At 36.4% G+C, this 18247-nt stretch overlaps 1 protein-coding gene across 1 annotated transcript in view; it reads right to left on the bottom strand.

The window, feature by feature from the left end:
* Window positions 1-9827: 9827 nt before the first annotated feature.
* The window catches only part of LOC107556691 (VPS8 subunit of CORVET complex), a 130760-nt gene continuing 122340 nt past the window's right edge, over window positions 9828-18247 (bottom strand). The window contains exon 42 of the mRNA XM_016239861.1: window positions 9828-10184. Within this exon, the coding sequence (XP_016095347.1) occupies window positions 10041-10184 (144 nt within the window). The 3' untranslated portion in view covers window positions 9828-10040. The remainder of the gene's footprint in view (window positions 10185-18247) is intronic.

Below are 18247 nucleotides of genomic sequence, written 5' to 3' on the forward strand. Positions count from 1 at the left end.
GTGTTTTTTAAACCCATATTTGGTTTTACCGTTCCTGTCCTCATTTGTTCCAGGTGTTCCTTGTTTAGTTTATTTGATCCCATGTGTGTCCCATTAGTTTCTGTGTATTTAAAGTGTGTTCTGCCCCTCGTTTCCCGTCCGCTGTTAAATGTAATTTTGTCTTCTCTGTGATTTCCCATATTCCTGTGTTCCGCTTTGAGTTCATTAAAGTCTTTGGAATTTACTTGACTCCTCGTCTCCTCGCTCCTTTGTTCCTGTGCTCCCCGTGTGAATCGTGACACACACACACACACACACACACACATACAAATACATACACTTACATAGAAGCAAATGTACATGCATAATTGAAATGGTAATAATAAAGAAAAAGATTAAAAATGTTAAGGTGTCCTTGTTACATGTACTTACTATTATAACAACAATTAATTATGCATAATTACATGCAAGTAACCTTAAACCAAACCCTAATCCTAACCCTAACCATATAGTAAGTACATGTAGTTAATTAATCTTCACTGAATCCATGTCTAAGGTTTGTAAATCATTAAAGAATGTCATAAATTGTTGCCATTTTCAAAAAAAGATCCCCCTACCTCTGATATTGTACGTAATTTTTTTTTAAAAAGTTAAAAAGGCCAAATCTTTGACCCAAACTGAAATAGAAGGGGGTTGTGGGAAGGTTCAAGATAACGGTATTCTGCTCCTAGCAAGAAGAGATGCAATAGCCATGGACTCAGCATGTCCTGGCACTGAATATGAATTCACATTTTACTATGAGGGAATACACTGAATTTATTTGGCAAATTCCACCTCCTGATCTGAAAGCGAGCCAGTGGCATCATTGACCCCAGGGTAAATAAAAATCTGTATGGACCCTGGACTGTGTATCATTTTTGATGATTTTGTGCCAAATTTTGAATATGCAGAAACTAAACTTCATGTCAGTGTAGATGAGATGGATGACACGCATATAAATATGATGCATTTACAAGAACAGATGTAAGGGACTTTTTCCAAGTGCTTAAATTCTAAATTTTGCCCACAGAAAGCAAATATTAACTTTTTTTTTTTTTTTTAAGTTTTACATGTTCCTGAAAATGTTAGAGAATGTCTGTTAGGCCTAAAAACAATGCTGCTAGTTACTCGTCACATTAGTGTTGATCATTCATGTGCATGCACAATATTCTTAGAAATGAACCTTAAAATAAATGTTTAAATGTTCATTGTTCATGTTCATGAAATGTTCAGCATATAATTACACATTGTGTTTTATTCTCCACAGCGTATCTACACCTTAGTGCAACAAAGAGGGAGAATATTCACCAACAAAACAATTAAAAGATACTTGAGGCACCATTGTGGCTCCATCCTCTGGAGAACCTCTAGAACCTTTTTCAGGGTGCTGATCTCCTGGCACTATGTATCTATATCACAAGTTCATGCTTTCATTTGGCATGCTCTTTATATGCAAAAATCACCTTTTGCATGCACCTGATACACATTTTACTGTATATGCATCTGATATGCAATTTACACATTTCACTGATTGATTTGCAGGAAGCATCAGAACTTTTAAAACCACTAGAACAACACAAACAAATCAAATGGATTTTAAATAAATACAGTAAGAGGAATGAATATGATTTTACTTGTTTATGAAATATAAAATTATGAAATATGAATTATAAAAAAAGAAATACATAATAATTATGCTTTACTGTTCTTGCATTTTGTAAGTCCTTCAGAGAACTGTGCTATTTAAAAAAAGTGTCTGAAGTATCTTTTCATTTTCTGAAACATGCCAGTTAGATTTTGAATTCCATGTCATCACTTTAAAGGGGTCATATGATGCGATTTCAATTTTTCCTTTCTCTTTGGAGTGTTACAAGCTCTTGGTGCATAAAGAAGATCTGTAAAGTTGCAAAGACTAAAGTCTCAAATCCAAAGAGATATTCTTTATAAAAGTTCAGTCAGCCACGCCTACCTAAAACGGCTCGTTCTAACACGCCCCCACATGTCTACGTCATGATGCGGGAAGATTTGCATAACGCCGCCCAAATGTTCATGCAAAGAAAGAAGGCGTAACTTTTATTCTCGCTGTAGTATTGTTGTTGCCGCCATGTCGAGACGCTGTGTGTTTCGTTGTGAAAGCAAAACTACTTTGTTTGGCCTTCCAAAAGAGGACGATATCTGCTTTGTCATGCCTGGAGCTGATCCGTGCTGGTCGCTGAGGAAATACATCAACTTCACGCTGTCGATCGCTGGATCGGTTTTCACCGTGGACGAAGCAGAGTCCAGCCCGGGGTCGTCACATGTGGTTGCCGCAAGCCCGTCGGCCGCGTCGTTCTCAAGCCCGCCGGCCATTCCTCACTCTAGCCCACTGTGTGTGACGCTGTGTGTTTCGTTGTGAAAGCAAAACTACTTTGTTTGGCCTTCCAAAAGAGGACACGACTAGAAATCAGTGGTTAACTTGTATTTACAACACTGTTCCAGAAAAGTTTAACCCAAATATTCGGATGTGTCCAGCACATTTTATGGAGGACGTTTCCTGATCCTGGTAGAGTAGACTACAATGCCGGCTGATCTGACTCACAGACTGTAAGTACGTTTTTTATATTTAAAGGATTTGCCAGACAGTAAGTCATTATAATCCGTAATTATGTCCCCACTGGATGCAACAAATGTCTCGTTTATAATGAGTTTGAATGTTTTTGTCTCATTGCTCCGGCCGGGACACAGCATCACAATATGGTAAGGGGCGTAACATTTCCATCACATGCTTGAGGTATTCGGCCAATCACAACGCACTGGATAGCTGACCAATCAGAGCACACCTCGCTTTTCAGACCGATGAGCTTTGTAAAAATTTACGTGTTTTAGAAAGGTGGGGCATAGAGGAGAAACAATAATGTACAGTATGTGGAAAATAATGTGTTTTTTTAACCTTAAACTGCATAAACACATTTCATTACACCAAATACACAAAATAATGTTATTTTTAGCAACATCATATTACCCCTTTAAAAGCAATTACAAACATGTAGAACACAGAGTGATCTAAAAAACCTGCTTATATCATCGTATTTCCAAGCACAGGGTAACAAGCACACAGACTATACATCATGAAAAGTTATCCAGCATGCAATTATTTAACAGCACATTCAGTCAGTTTCACAACTTGTAAGGCCTCCATAATTACCCTCTGTATCTAGTTAAGCCTATAGTCCTTTTTCTTTCCATAAGACCGAATATTTACAGTGTGAGCAGAGATGTGCAGCGCTGAGACATGGTGCAGTTTAAATACTCAAGAGAGGCCAGCTGTGCTCGATTCAGATCATTAAAAAAGGAAGAAAAAAGGAACTGGAGACCAAACTCTCCTCCACGAAGCTCAATCAACTCAATCATAAGGGCAACACAACCTCTAGCACTGCTTCATTTACAATTCAAGTTAGTGTTATTACAGATTAATCATAATCCTTTTGGTTGTGTTAATTGCTATTGCGCAAGTCATTGTTGGGGAAATTACAAAATACATTTTCAACAAACGTTTTAGTGGATAGCCTCTCATTTAACAATAAAAGGCATAAAACAGTCATTAAACCACCAGTAAATACAAAGTCCATATATAAATAAAAGTCCATCTGTTCTGGATGGTTACATAAATGATACTCTCAGTGTGTGTGTTTTAAGTAAGGGACACTCTGTTTCATATATCACATATGCAACAAGCACAAGTGACATTTGACTACATTGTAAATACAACCGAAATGCTAAACAGTCATAGTGTATGTCTGCAGTATGCATATAAAAAGATGCTCAAATGCATTTAAAATGCTATCACTATGAATTTGGCACAGAAACATGCATCTTTTGCTTTGTTTCCTGTTCTAACTCTAATAAAATTTTTGTAACATTGACACATTGAATACTGAAACTTTATAGGCTGTTTGGCTGTGAGACACTAAAATAGGAAACTATGTCGTATTATAAAGTACTTAACGATTTGTCAACCAAAACCAAAAAGCTGTTAAACATAAAAGCTCATAAAACATGTCCAATTGCATTTCTATAAAAGAATATTTACTAAATTATCACACATATTATACAAATATCAACTTAACGTCTACTTAGGCAAATTAAACCACAATTAAAGCTAAAAATTGAAGGTAAAAAAAATTACAAATATTCATTGTAAATTTCAAGTGTTTTATTACATTATATTATTTCCAAACAGCAGCCAAAAGTGTCAAGAAAGAATGAAAAAATGTGTACTTTCTCTTCTCTTAGCAACATTTGTTAGTCCTTAAGTTATTGTTGTTTTGTTAAAGCAATATAATAGACTTTGACAGACTCAGTATCTTGTTTCACTCCTCTTGTATTCTTAATGGAGAACATGCTCTCCATGTGGATGATGGAGTCTATAGCCAGCATGACGAGATCTGCTGCTTGAATCCTTTCATCCTTTCAGCTCTTATTAGCTGCCCTGCCTTGATCTTCCTTCCTTGGCGTAGTGTAACCTAGCAACAGCCAATGTTTTCACATTTCACACAGTTTACGCCAATTCACCTTTGTCTCCTATTCTAATCTGAGATTTTTTTTTTTTACATTAACACTTGTATACAAAAATTATTTGAATGCAATAAATACTGAAGTGCTCTTGGCTGTTTGGGTGTAAGAATAAAATATGCTACGATTCTGTATTACACAGTGAACAAAAGGCATCAAAACAAGCAACATTTGCTAATAGATGATGCTAGATGTTTTCCTGACTGTTAACCAACTGGTATCAAGGTGAATTTTAGAGGAGGTAAAGTCAGTTTCCCTCAAGTCCACACAGATAAAAAGCATTATACTGACTACGCACACAATTCACTAATGGTGGACCAGAAAATGTCTTCATATGTATGTATGTAGATACAGGTGCATCTCAATAAATTAGAATGTCGTGGAAAAGTTCATTTATTTCAGTAATTCAACTCAAATTGTGAAACTCGTGTATTAAATAAATTCAATGCACACAGACTGAAGTAGTTTAAGTCTTTGGTTCTTTTAATTGTGATGATTTTGGCTCACATTTAACAAAAACCCACCAATTCACTATCTCAACCAATTAGAATACTTCGTAAGACCAATAAAAAAAACATTTTTAGTCAATTGTTAGCCTTCTGGAAAGTATGTTTATTTACTGTACATGTACTCAATACTTGGTAGGGGCTCCTTTTGCTTTAATTACTCCCTCAATTCGGCGTGGCATGGAGGTGGTCAGTTTGCGGCACTGCTGAGTTGGTATAGAAGCCCAGGTTTCTTTGACAGTGGCCTTCAGCTCATCTGCATTATTTGGTCTCTTGTTTCTGGGTTTTTGTTAAATGTGAGCCAAAATCATCACAATTAAAAGAACCAAAGACTTAAACTACTTCAGTCTGTATATATTGAATTTATTTAATACACAAGTTTGAGTTGAATTACTGAAATAAATTAACTTTTCCACGACATTCTAATTTATTGAGATGCACCTGTATGTATGATGTCCTTCTAAATTTATACTACTTCCCATAGGATTGTTAACAGATAATAAAAGTACATTCTAATATTTATTTAGTTTTTAATTTGATAGCATTCTATTAAAATCTGTCATTTTGTGAGGTGTACACAACATCAAACATGCTTCCAAGTCTCATGTACACCAATAATCATTCAAAAGCACTGCAGAGTATTTGTCCAGCTGGGAATATCTCTGAGAACACCCTTTGCATTTTAAGAGGGGTTAAACATATTTTAATATTCATCAGATTCAGGCGCAACTAAAGGGAAATTACTATTACAAATCCTTTGCATCAAATTCCATGTCACAACACCATCCATAGAAATGCAAGATCTCTGTCAAACAAATATATATATGATTTGTCCTGACAACATGACAGTGGAATGTAAAGTCAGCAAATTGCTTTTTAAATGTGTCCTTGAAAGGCTGCACTTGAAGCAGAAGTTTGCTTAATGCTTTTTAAAATAAGAAACAAGCACTGCACTTCACAGCTCTCTGCACTTGATTTCATGTCCAACTGTTTTATGTATTTATTTATTTTCATAGTACAAGATCAATACAGCGCAATATGATGCTGGATCTTCTCTCTTCCCATCTCTCTGTGCTTTTTAACAGCATAGCTTTGTTTCTGTAGTGGTAATGAGGATGTGCTCTTTTAAAAGGCTTCAATGTCAATGCATTCAGTGAAATTACACTATTAACTCACCTCATGCATCAAACACCTTAATGTGGTTGGCAATGCATCTATGCACATATTTTTCTCACTTAAAAAAAAAAAAAATTAAATTTAAATACATTACACATCATACATGCTGTGAGTATGAAAGGTCACACTGGAAAACTTTTCACAAATAATTTCTTGCCCTGAATGCACATTTGTCATGTTTCCTCCAGCACATTAGAGACCTGCAGGCCGAGGCTCAGCACAATTAGAGGGATTTAAAGCCATCATCGAAAAACACTCCATCCTTTTGATTGACTCTCTTCCACTGCCCACACATGTAAACGCTCACCGACACACTTAGAAATTGTATCTTTTTATCTGGGTTGTTCAAGTGCATATGGGAGTATTAAAAGTAGAAGGTGAGGTATAAGCAGTCAGGCCTTTGCTGAAAAGTTTAGGGACCATTAATGATCTATGTTTAGAAATGTAGGTGGAAAAATAAGATCCAGTTACCATATCTTACTTCAAGAAGCATTTTAGCTGTGGCTGAGTTGATTCTTTTTGTTTAAAGATCATATTGTTTTCATTTAGTACTGGCCTTCATAAGCTATAAAATACATTTCCCAGAAGACAAAATAAGTATAATTTACCCGGTTCATCCAATCCAAAAAGTTTACACCCTCTGGCTCTTAATGCATTGTTACCTTCTTGGGCATCAGTGAATGTTTTCATGTTTTGTAATAGTTGTGTATAAATCCTTCAATTGTTCTCGGTGTTAAAAAATGGATCTCAAAATCAAACAGTCACTGCTGGAAAGGGTTCGAATATGCAGAAGATGCTGGAAAACCAACGAATGTGCAGAACCTGGAGGAGTTTTCTGAAGAACAGCAGGTAGCTGAACTGCTCAGGACAACTGAGGAACACATGAATAACACAAAACATTTATTTTATATATATATATATTTTTTTTGTATTTTTTTTTATAAGCTATAGTCTGTTGGATGCCACTCCTAAGTCAAGCCCGCAAGCCGTTCTACTGTCAAGGCCGCCGGCCGATCCCCTCCCAAGCCTTCAGCTGACAGCAACCCGCTTCTTAACCCCAAATCAGAGGAGGAATATGCGGAGGAAAAGACTGTTGGATCCAGCCCCTGAGTCCGCTCCAGTGTCGGCTCCAGTTCCTGAGTTTACCCCAGAGAGGGCCCCCCTTCCCAAGTTAAGCCCAGAGAGGGCTCCTGTTCCCACGTCCAGCCCAGAGAGGGCTCCTGTTCCCAAGTTAAGCACAGAGAGGGCTTCTGTTCCCAAGTTAAGCCCAGGTAGGGCTCCCGTTCCTACGTCCAGCTCAGACAGGGCTCCAGTTCCCACGTCCAGCCCAGAGAGGGCCACAGTTCCCGAGTCAAGCCCAGGGAGGGCCACTGCTCCTATGTCAGGCCCACAGAGTGCCTCAGAACCCAAAATATCCACCAAGGAATTTTTTTTGGGGGGTTGGGTGGCTATAGGGATCTGGCCGTAGAGGCCAAGCCGAGTACCGAGGTACGCTCCGCCATGGCCCCCTGAGTTCCCTGCTCCGCCATGGTTCTCTAGTCTGCCTGCTCCGCCATGGCTCCCTGAACTGCCTGCTCCGCCATGGGTCCCGGAACGGGAACCGCCCTGGAGGCCGTCCGTCCCGTGTAAGCCTGTCCCTAGAGGCCTCCAGAGCGAGTAATTTAGAGTAATTTAGAGTAATGTCACGCCCATGGACTGTTTTGTGTTTGTTTTTCCTCCCCCACGTGTTCATGTCCATGTTCTCCCTGTGACCTAGTTTCTCCCTCATGTTGATTGTGTTCAGTGATTTCAGGTGTGTTCCATTTTTTTTCTTGTTTAGTTCTTAGTATTTAATCCCGGTGTTTTCCTTTGTCCTGCATCTAGTGTTAAACGTCTATTCCCCTGCTATGTGTGTGTCTCTTTATAATTAAAGATTGTTCTTTGTAAATGCCCCCACGCCTCCTCGCTCCAACGTGACACTTAATTTGTTAAAATTATTAACATTTTGCATATTCTACAAAGGGGTATGTAAACTTATGAGCAGAACTGTAATTCAAAGGGAAAACACGTTTTCATACCCTGTTGGCAGATATTTGTTCTTTTAAGCAAAAATTCAGTTAATTTTGTTAAATTTCTCAGAGAACAAGACTTTACTTTTTTGTATCTCAAGTGAATGTATCTTTAGTGACATGTGACATGTGGCCAAGTATGGTGACCCATACTTGGAATTAGTGCTCTGCATTTACCCATCCAAAGTGCACACACACAGCAGTGAACACACACAAACCGTGAACACACACCCGGAGCAGTGGGCAGCCATTTATGCTGCGGCGCCCGGGGAGCAGTTGGGGGTTCAGTGCCTTGCTCAAGGGCACCTCAGTCGTGGTATTGAAGGTGGAAGAGAGCGCTGTACATTCACTCCCCAGTCCGACTCTCTAACCATTAGGCCACGACTTCCCCCCATTTTTTTTAATTTTTTTTTATTTAAGGATGTTTAGATATTTGTATTGGAAATCAAGACAAAAATGCTAAATAAGGTTTGCTGCAATGCATGCAATGATTTCCATAACCTTCTGAATTTAAGACTTTCTACTCTGATTTAAGACCTTTCTAAGGCCTTAATTTGTAGAAGGGCAAATTAAAACTTTTTATGATCTACCGAAACCATGAATGAAGCTACACAACACACACTCACAGCTGCATCAACAGGGCAGTGTTTGCAGTGCATCTCTGTGCCTTACACTGTTTAGGACACTGAAATGAGCTTTTGATGAGAGAACAATCCTTACTCAGAGACTGTGGGGAACAACGCCTGCTCTCTATCTCTTAAAGAACTCTCTGTGTCTGTTCTCTAGCACACACACCTCACTGTTTCCTGTGTAAGTAACAGTGTGTATATTAGAATCAGTGATACTGGAGGACAACTGAGAAAGTTTAACCTGCTGACTGGAATACTGAATACTATCTGGTCTGGTTCAGCGACCAGATTTGACAATAAAGGTCACAATTGACCATTAGGATAGCTGAGAGGATTGCTGAGGTCCCCTTAACCACAGTCCTTGCTTTGCAGAAGCAAATATTAAATATTACAGACTTCACACACTCAACCACAACATCTTTGAGCTTTACAGATGCTACAGAGAATTGAGGCATAAGAGCAGCTTCTTCCCTCAGACCACTAAAGCCAAAGAATCTCTCACAAACACTTGCCTCATCTTTATACTGCAATATTTTTGAGACATGCAGCGTTCTTATTTATAAATATATTTTTTATTTACTTTATTAGTGCTTTAACAGCAAGAATGAAATTAGGTTAAATTATATTTAGATTAAGTTAAAAACAAGTATACAAATTTAAATTAAATAAAATTATCTTTGCTGTTAAAATTAAGTACTGGAAACTAAGTCAAATTCCTTGTGCCTGTGCAATCATAAAAGGCAAATAAAACTTTTTTTATTCTAATGCAGGCTAACATATCCATAAACACATTCTTTCTTTTTGTTTGCCTCAGGTAGTTAAGCTTACAGTGCCATGGGCCAAGTCTGAAGTATGAAGACTGTGCATCATTTGAATATTACTTTAATCTGTTTAAAAATATAAATGATTTTACTCCATTCAGCATTTCTGAAACTTGTGGAAATAACTAGTAATGTTGTGACAATTAATTTGTATCATCCGATTTGACACTGCAAGGACTGGACTAGTGTGATGACTAATAAAGCATTATTTGTTGAAACAACATCTCAAACATGAGTTCTGTACAGACATGGTAGTGCTTTATTATGATTTGTAACAGTGGGCAGAATCATCTACTCCTCCACCAGTGGCGGAGGAGAAAGCTTTAACTGGAAATTCTCGCTGTGATAAATACTTCCTGTTCCTGGATGGACAGGGTTCGAGAAACCGGCCCTCTCATTGCCATGAGAATGTGTGAGTTCTGTAAGAACAGCAAGCTGAAAAACAAAGAAAACAGAGATGAAAAGTGTGGCAGTACAAAGAAAAAACAACCTGTAGTTAATAATTAAATTAACAGCTAAATACTTATTTAAAAAAAACATTAACAACAATAATATTAATATTATATTATACAATTAAAAATAATTAAAATATATACTATAATATAACAAAAATACTATTATTATGCAATAATAATAATATTATTAATAATAATTATTATTAAAAAAAAAATCTTAAAATTGAGCAAGACAGCACCATCATTTAAAAGAAAAAAGTTGTTGTGCAGTTGCATTAACTATGGGGGGTAGACAAAAATACTATTGGGGTACTAGCAAGCATGGTTCGGCATACTTCACAGTACTAGCCATAACCTCTGGTTACTGTCTCATCTTTATTTAAGTTATGTAGTTAGATTAACTATAGGGGGCTAGATAAAATACTATTGATTATCAAGCATGGTTCGGCATACTTCATAGTACTAGCATAACCTCTGATTATTGTTTGAGCTTTAAGTTGTACATGACTGTAGGGGGCTAAACAGAACCACTATTTAAAGAATGGCAAGCATGAGGCAGCCTATTAAATAGCATTTTTAATAACCTCTGACTAATGATCAGACTGGAGAATTTGTAACCGTGAGGTGTGTGTAAAACGGCCGATGCGAGACACTCTGAGCGACATAGATTCCTAATGAACGAGTAAAATATAAAGTGAAGAGTTAAATAGAATGATCAAATGTCAGAAGAATAATAATTAGAAATGGACAAACAACCCATTTGCATTTCAATCTAATTCAATGTCATAATAAAACGGAGTCAGATTGGAATTTCATTTAAATTAAATTACTTTGCGCACCAAAAAGCCTGAACATGCAGGAAACCTTCAGACACCATTGGATACCTTCATTGGGCCAATTGGGTGGACACTACACTGCCATAGCCACATTGAACCTAGCTGCAAATTCCAAAACCATTTGCTAACAGTGCAAGATGAATAAACAGTGTTAAAAGCTTCTTAATGTGTCTCAAAGTGCTTTCCATGTAGCAATTTCTGAGTTTTTCTGAATACAAGCTTTAATTAAAATGTTTTATTAATTAATTAAATTAAAAAATGAATAGTAATTTTTCTGCACCCAACTGCTAAGGTTTGGTCACATGTGACTTTGTTTGCTGAGTACCAGGTCAATGTCAAATTTAGGATGCCTTTTATTGTTTACACCTGGCATTACAGGCACAATATGTAACTTTTCGTCTCTAGAGGTCGCATTTTCAAAACAATAACAATGGTGAAGCTTGATGATGCTATGAAGGAGAGCGGAACGATGGGAGATGTCGTTTTCACCGTAGATATGTATACGTAGATGCCTAATTAGTGACAGTTTCTGTGGGCCGCTATACGTAAGCCGTCCGCCATATTGGAAGGGTCAACTTGACCATTCACCATAATAACCAATGAATATTCGAAGATAACACAATACTTACATATCTATGGGTTTCACCCCTCTCGCATTCTCACCTTTGAAAGGTTATCCCGTTTCTTCAGGAATTTAAATCCTGGCGGTTTTTAGAACCATCTTCGAATATTCATTGATTATTATGGTGAATGACGTCAAGTTGACCATTGCAAGATTGGCAGACGTGTCTACGTTCTTGGAGCGGTCGAATGAGGGATCTACCTATACATATCTATGGTTTTCACCATCCAGAGATGTCCGAATCATGTTCACGGATGTAATGAATTAATTTTTTTATTACCTGTACCCATGACTGCGGGAAGTAGGGGTGCTGAGGGTGCTGGCGTGCAGCCCAAGAAAAAATGGGGGGGCTGGGGGTGCGGTGTTAAAAATAAATAAATGAAAATTTTGTAACAAAAAATAAATAAAACTAATTTTATTAATTTGTATATTCATTAAAATTGATAGAAAAAATTGCCTAAGCCTACAGTGACAATAAGCAACAGTAAAACATGGATTAAGTTGAATCAAATTGATTGTGAAAGTCGTTTCAACTTAAACTGACTTAGGAAGTCGTTTGTTGCCATGACTTTTTGATCATATTATTACCTGTAACATGTCTGTGCCGGACCCAAATCAAGAATTAACGACCATTTCTACACCCATTGCCAAGATACAACCGAGAAAGAATGAGAGCGTCTATTACCTCAGCAGCAAACAATAATAATAACAATCTCTCATTCTCGCTTCTACAGCGCTTATTTTGATATTTAACGTTAGATATTCATATTCTTGGAACAAAATTAATGCTTAAGGTTGATTCAGTATTACTCAATGAAAAAAAATAATAAATCCCACACGCAACATAAGCAATAAATGAAAATTTTGTAACAAAAAATAAATAAAACTAATTTTATTAATTTGTATATTCATTAAAATTGATAGAAAAAATTGCCTAAGCCTACAGTGACAATAAGCAACAGTAAAACATGGATTAAGTTGAATCAAATTGATTGTGAAAGTCGTTTCAACTTAAACTGACTTAGGAAGTCGTTTGTTGCCATGACTTTTTGATCATATTATTACCTGTAACATGTCTGTGCCGGACCCAAATCAAGAATTAACGACCATTTCTACACCCATTGCCAAGATACAACCGAGAAAGAATGAGAGCGTCTATTACCTCAGCAGCAAACAATAATAATAACAATCTCTCATTCTCGCTTCTACAGCGCTTATTTTGATATTTAACGTTAGATATTCATATTCTTGGAACAAAATTAATGCTTAAGGTTGATTCAGTATTACTCAATGAAAAAAAATAATAAATCCCACACGCAACATAAGCAATACTACAATGACAAAGTAGCTTATATTAAACAAAAGTTTTATTAACAGAACGAATAAGACATACCTGCATTGTAACAAATAAATAAAATGTTTTAGGATTTTCCCCTTACTTCAAACGAATGCTAAGTTTGTGGCTCATTATTATTATTAATAATAATACAAAAGGCTATATAATAAAACAGTACAATGACAAATTCACTTATATTAAACTTTGAACTTTTATTAACAATATGATTCAGGAAAATATGTTTTACCCGCTTTGTAACACAAATAAATAAACGGTCTTTGGATTTCCCCTTTCTTTAAAACGATCGTAGTTTGTGGTTCATTATTAGCCTATTAATTAAAATACATCAGCCATAAAATAGTACAATGAAAAATTTGCATAGGCCTATATTAAACATCTAACTTTTATTAACAAAATGAATAAGACGGACACGGTTTACTTGCGTTGTAACCCAAATAAATAAGGACATTTCCCTCTTTTAAAACAAATGCTTAGTTTGTGGTTCATTGTTTTATTTCTTTATTTTTAATGAAAACAGCAACAATAAAGACAAACTCGCTTATATTAAACAAATAAATTAAACTTTTATTAACAAAAGGTGCGCTTTTGGATCATAGCGTCTCGCATCATTCTCGTCACGTGACCAAACCCGAGCATTTTATTCGCGACAGCCGTAATGGATTTAGTTTAACTGTACAACAGCATTTTTGTCCACGTGTTGCCGTAATAGTTTCTAAAAGCGGAAACTGATAGCGCGGATATTACTTTATTGACAGGCGACAACGACCAGGGACGAGCCATTATTTAAAATTGGAATTTCTCTGGATTTACAAATACTTGGGAACTTTTGGGATTAACGCAAGTACTCAACTGCATGAAATATATAAAACAGTGCAAGTGGCTTTTGGATAATTTATTACGAAACTCTTGCATATTGTGCCTTGAAAGGTTTAGTTCACCAAAAATTGAAATTCTGTCATCATTTACTCACCCTCATGTTGTACCAAACCTGTACGAGTTTCTTTGTTCTCTGGAACATAAAAGAAGATATTTTGATTGTTCATTGACAATGGACGTCATTGATCATCAAAAAGTTTGTGTTCCACAAAAGAAAGTTATACAGGTTTGGAATGACATGAGGGCGAGTAAATGATGACAGAATTCAGATTTTAGGGTGAACCATCCCTTAACATGCATTTCAGCACTTAATGTCAATTATTATTGTTTCACTGACAACTGAACCAATCTGTTGGTGTTGGCCGGTATAAGTTATGCAGGTTGCACCATGCAGTAAGATATACAGAAGAGTTAAAAAGCTTAAACACAGACTCACACCAACCAACCAGCCCCCACTCATTAGCAGCATTAGCCTGTCCAGAGTCATTCATTAATGTGTATATTTTCAGCAGGGACCTTGTTACAGCCTGAGCAATCAATGCGCATTTAACAAAACAGCATGAATCAAACAGCATAATCTATCATTCTCTCTCCAGCCTCACTTTGAAGCCCTCCCTTGCATCTTTATCTTCTCCTTCCCTCTCTGATCTCACTCATATTTTCCCTTTCTCTTTCCAGTCCACTCCTTCTATAATGAGTCCCTTTTTTCTGTGGGCAAACCAACTTTTCAGCATCAAATTCATCTGCATTACTCATTTCATGTCCTCTTCTTTCTCCTGCTGTTTATTAGCAGTCTTCAAAACACACTGCCATTTATAAGCCATAGTTCTATTCCTCACGCTTTTTCTTTTTTCTTTCGCTTCCCTATCTAAACCGGACACCTGCTAAGCGAAGGCTAAGGAGAGTGACGGATAAAAGCAAATACAGACACGGAAAGCACGTCAGTGGCTAATCATCGCCTCTTGTCATTGCGGTGGCTTTATTATTACCCCCATACTGTTAGCAAACAGGCTAAACACAGAGTAAGAAGTCTGGGCACGTCTGATGCCAGTAACGGTCTATCATACTTTACCATGAGCAATTTTCCACACTGCTAACCAGGGTTGAAACTCCTCTGGGAAAAAGCGTAGCATTAGATACTATAACAACCGTGTTTCATTCTCATTTTTTACTGCACCTATAGGATAAACTTATGGAAATGGTTGTTTGTCTGCTTGTTTAAGGAAAGCTTAGTTACTTTTACAGTATAAGATAGAGACTACAACACATCTGTACATGAATTCACGTGTTGTACTTCTGAGCGTGTTAGCTGGCAATGGGTTCTCAAGGAGTCATTTATGGAGGCGATGTATGAAAAATTCGCCTTTGTGTGAAAACTATGGTGTATGATTTAATTACACTGGTGGAGAGCTGGCAAAGTGCTGGATATGAAAAAGGACACTTTGTACTATTCTTTGTGCAATGGTGCCTACACTCTAAAAAATGCTGGGTTGTTTCAACCCAACTTTGGGTCAAATATGGACTAACCCAACTTTTGGGTTAAAATTTTAATGTAAAAATTTAGCCCAACCGTTGGGTTAGTCCATATTTGACCCAAAGTTGGGTTGAAACAACCCAGCATTTTTTAGAGTGTACTGTAAAATCCATATATGGATAAGGGCGAAAAGAGAGCCTGAAGGTTTATTCACACTAAGAACTGTGAGACAAAGCAAGCAATTTTCCAGAACCACATAGACATTGAGCTGTTAATATTAGCGTCCGGGTAGAAGTAAAATAAATCAGCTTAATAGGGGTCTGAAGGAATGCGTATTTCTTTGAGAATATTTTGCTATAACGTTTGGGACGACCAGAACCCTTCCTAGAGCTGGCCGTCCGACCAACGATCTCAAGGATGATCAGAAGAAATGGACAGCCCCTGAGTTAAATATATGAGTGTCACAGCAAAGGGACTGAATACTTGGGACCATGTGATATTTCCGTTTTTCTTTTTTAATAAATCTGCAAAAATGTCAACAATTCTGTGTTTTTCTGTCAATATGGGGTGCTGTGTGTACATTAATGAGGAAAAAAATTAACTTAAATGATTTTAGCAAATGGCTGCAATATAACAAAGAGTGAAAAGTTTAAGGGGGTCTGAATACTTTCCGTACCCACTGTAAGTTTTCAATGTGAATGAAAGTCTAATGGGTTTTGATTGACATTTGAGAGTGAGTAACTGATAACAGATTATTAATTTCTGGGTGAACTATTCCTTTAAATTGCAGGGAATTGATTATAAAACCTTTTTAATTGTGTGTCATTTCTTTAATTCCTTTTTCATTATTTTTTTAAGACTGCTTAAAGGTGAAATTTTCAAGAGCGCGCTATTTTGGGCCTGTACCCTATTAAAATTTTTTGGCATCAGAACTTGGGATATTGTATTTTGACAAAGTTTACAGTTAAAACATTTTAATGATGGATTTGTTTCTACAAACACGCAGCTTTTCATTTCACACGATGTTGATCGATGGGCTGAAGTCGTGTGCGTTACATTTGAATCAGCTGTTTGGACTCTCATTCTGACGGCACCCATTCACTGCTACAATATACGGTTTATGTGTGTTTTTCAAGTCTTCTCCAGGTAATACATATGAATGATACAGTGCTAACTGACATTCTGTGATAAAAATTGAAAAAGTGTTTGTAGTATATAAACCAATCATAATCATAAAATTGTCATTAGGAAAATATATATCAAAAATATTATAGAATACAAATTACTGGTTATTTTCCAGCAGTGTATTTTATTTCTTAGCCAATTAAGAGCGATAAGAAAAGTTTTTTTTGTCAATTAGACAAACATACATAAATAAATAAATATTATTATTATTATTACATTTGACATTTCTGTGCCCCTCACTTCTGAAATGATTGGTACGATTCCTGCCCTGTAACATAACTGAATATAAAACTATAGCTATATGCTGCGGTATCTTCATTTTACGGATCAAATAGATCAAATCGTGTGAAGACCGAAGAGTGTAAAGACCATCGACTCTACCGTGCCTGGTTATTTTCCAGCAGTGTATTTTATTTCTTAGCCAATTAAGAGCGATAAGAAAAGTTTTTTTTGTCAATTAGACAAACATACATAAATAAATAAATATTATTATTATTATTACATTTGACATTTCTGTGCCCCTCACTTCTGAAATGATTGGTACGATTCCTGCCCTGTAACATAACTGAATATAAAACTATAGCTATATGCTGCGGTATCTTCATTTTACGGATCAAATAGATCAAATCGTGTGAAGACCGAAGAGTGTAAAGACCATCGACTCTACCGTGCGACTCCACTGGGCAGGACACCGGCAAAGGATAAGTATCGCTTTTTATCTCTCCTCTTTCCACTTCTGTTTCAGTTTTTTATAATCTAGTTATTACTATGTGACAGTAAGTTATTGTTATTTTAGCCTGTGCGTTTGGCTCAGTGTTATTTTTTTAGGATTACTGATGAACTAATGTACTTTGATTTGTATTAGTTATCTATTTTAGTTTTAGTTACAGTTGTAGTAATGCCTATATAGGCTTTTAATTAAGTTTTACTTTTATTTATTTTGAGTTATTTCAGTACTTCAACATACAAAATGGAAATGAAATAATATATATATATATTAGTATTTTTAGAGTTTTAGCTTTTAGTTTTAATTACTTTTTCTTATTTGTAAGTTGCTTTGGATAAAAGCGTCTGCTAAATGACTAAAAGTAAAGTCAAAGTAAATAGGTTTTGTGGCTCCACGTGAATTTTTTCCGTGGGAAAGAGGCTAAAATGGCTCTTTTGATGCTGAAGGTTGCAGACCCCTGACCTAACCCAATCTCTACCCCTTAACTTACCCATCACAGAAACATGTGCAGAACGCTAGATTTAAATAAAAACATATTTTGGCTGATTTATAAGCCTTTTTAACTAGTAAGACCAGTAAAATGTCCTAAATAGTGGGCTGTCAAAGTATAATAATTATTATAATAATATAAGTGAGGACATTTGGTCCTCACAAGTACAGTCAAATCAAGCACACACACACGCACGCACGCCAAGTTAGTATTCTCAGGTGTTGGGAGTGTCTCTTTCAAAACATCAACACTCAATCTGCTTTTCACTTCTCATTTTAATTAATCTCTCTCTCAAATGATCTGAATCTTTTAAGTGTGACAAACATGCAAAACAATAAGAAATCAGGAAGGGGGCCAACACTTTTTCACACCACTGTATAGTATTTTTAGAGTTTTAGCTTTTAGTTTTAATTACTTAATTACTTTAATTAATCTTATTTGTAAGTTGCTTTGGATAAAAGCGTCTGCTAAATGAC

This window comes from Sinocyclocheilus grahami, unplaced genomic scaffold (genome assembly GCF_001515645.1).
Source record: "Sinocyclocheilus grahami isolate Dianchi unplaced genomic scaffold, SAMN03320097.WGS_v1.1 scaffold576.1, whole genome shotgun sequence".
NCBI classification, from domain to species: domain Eukaryota; kingdom Metazoa; phylum Chordata; class Actinopteri; order Cypriniformes; family Cyprinidae; genus Sinocyclocheilus; species Sinocyclocheilus grahami.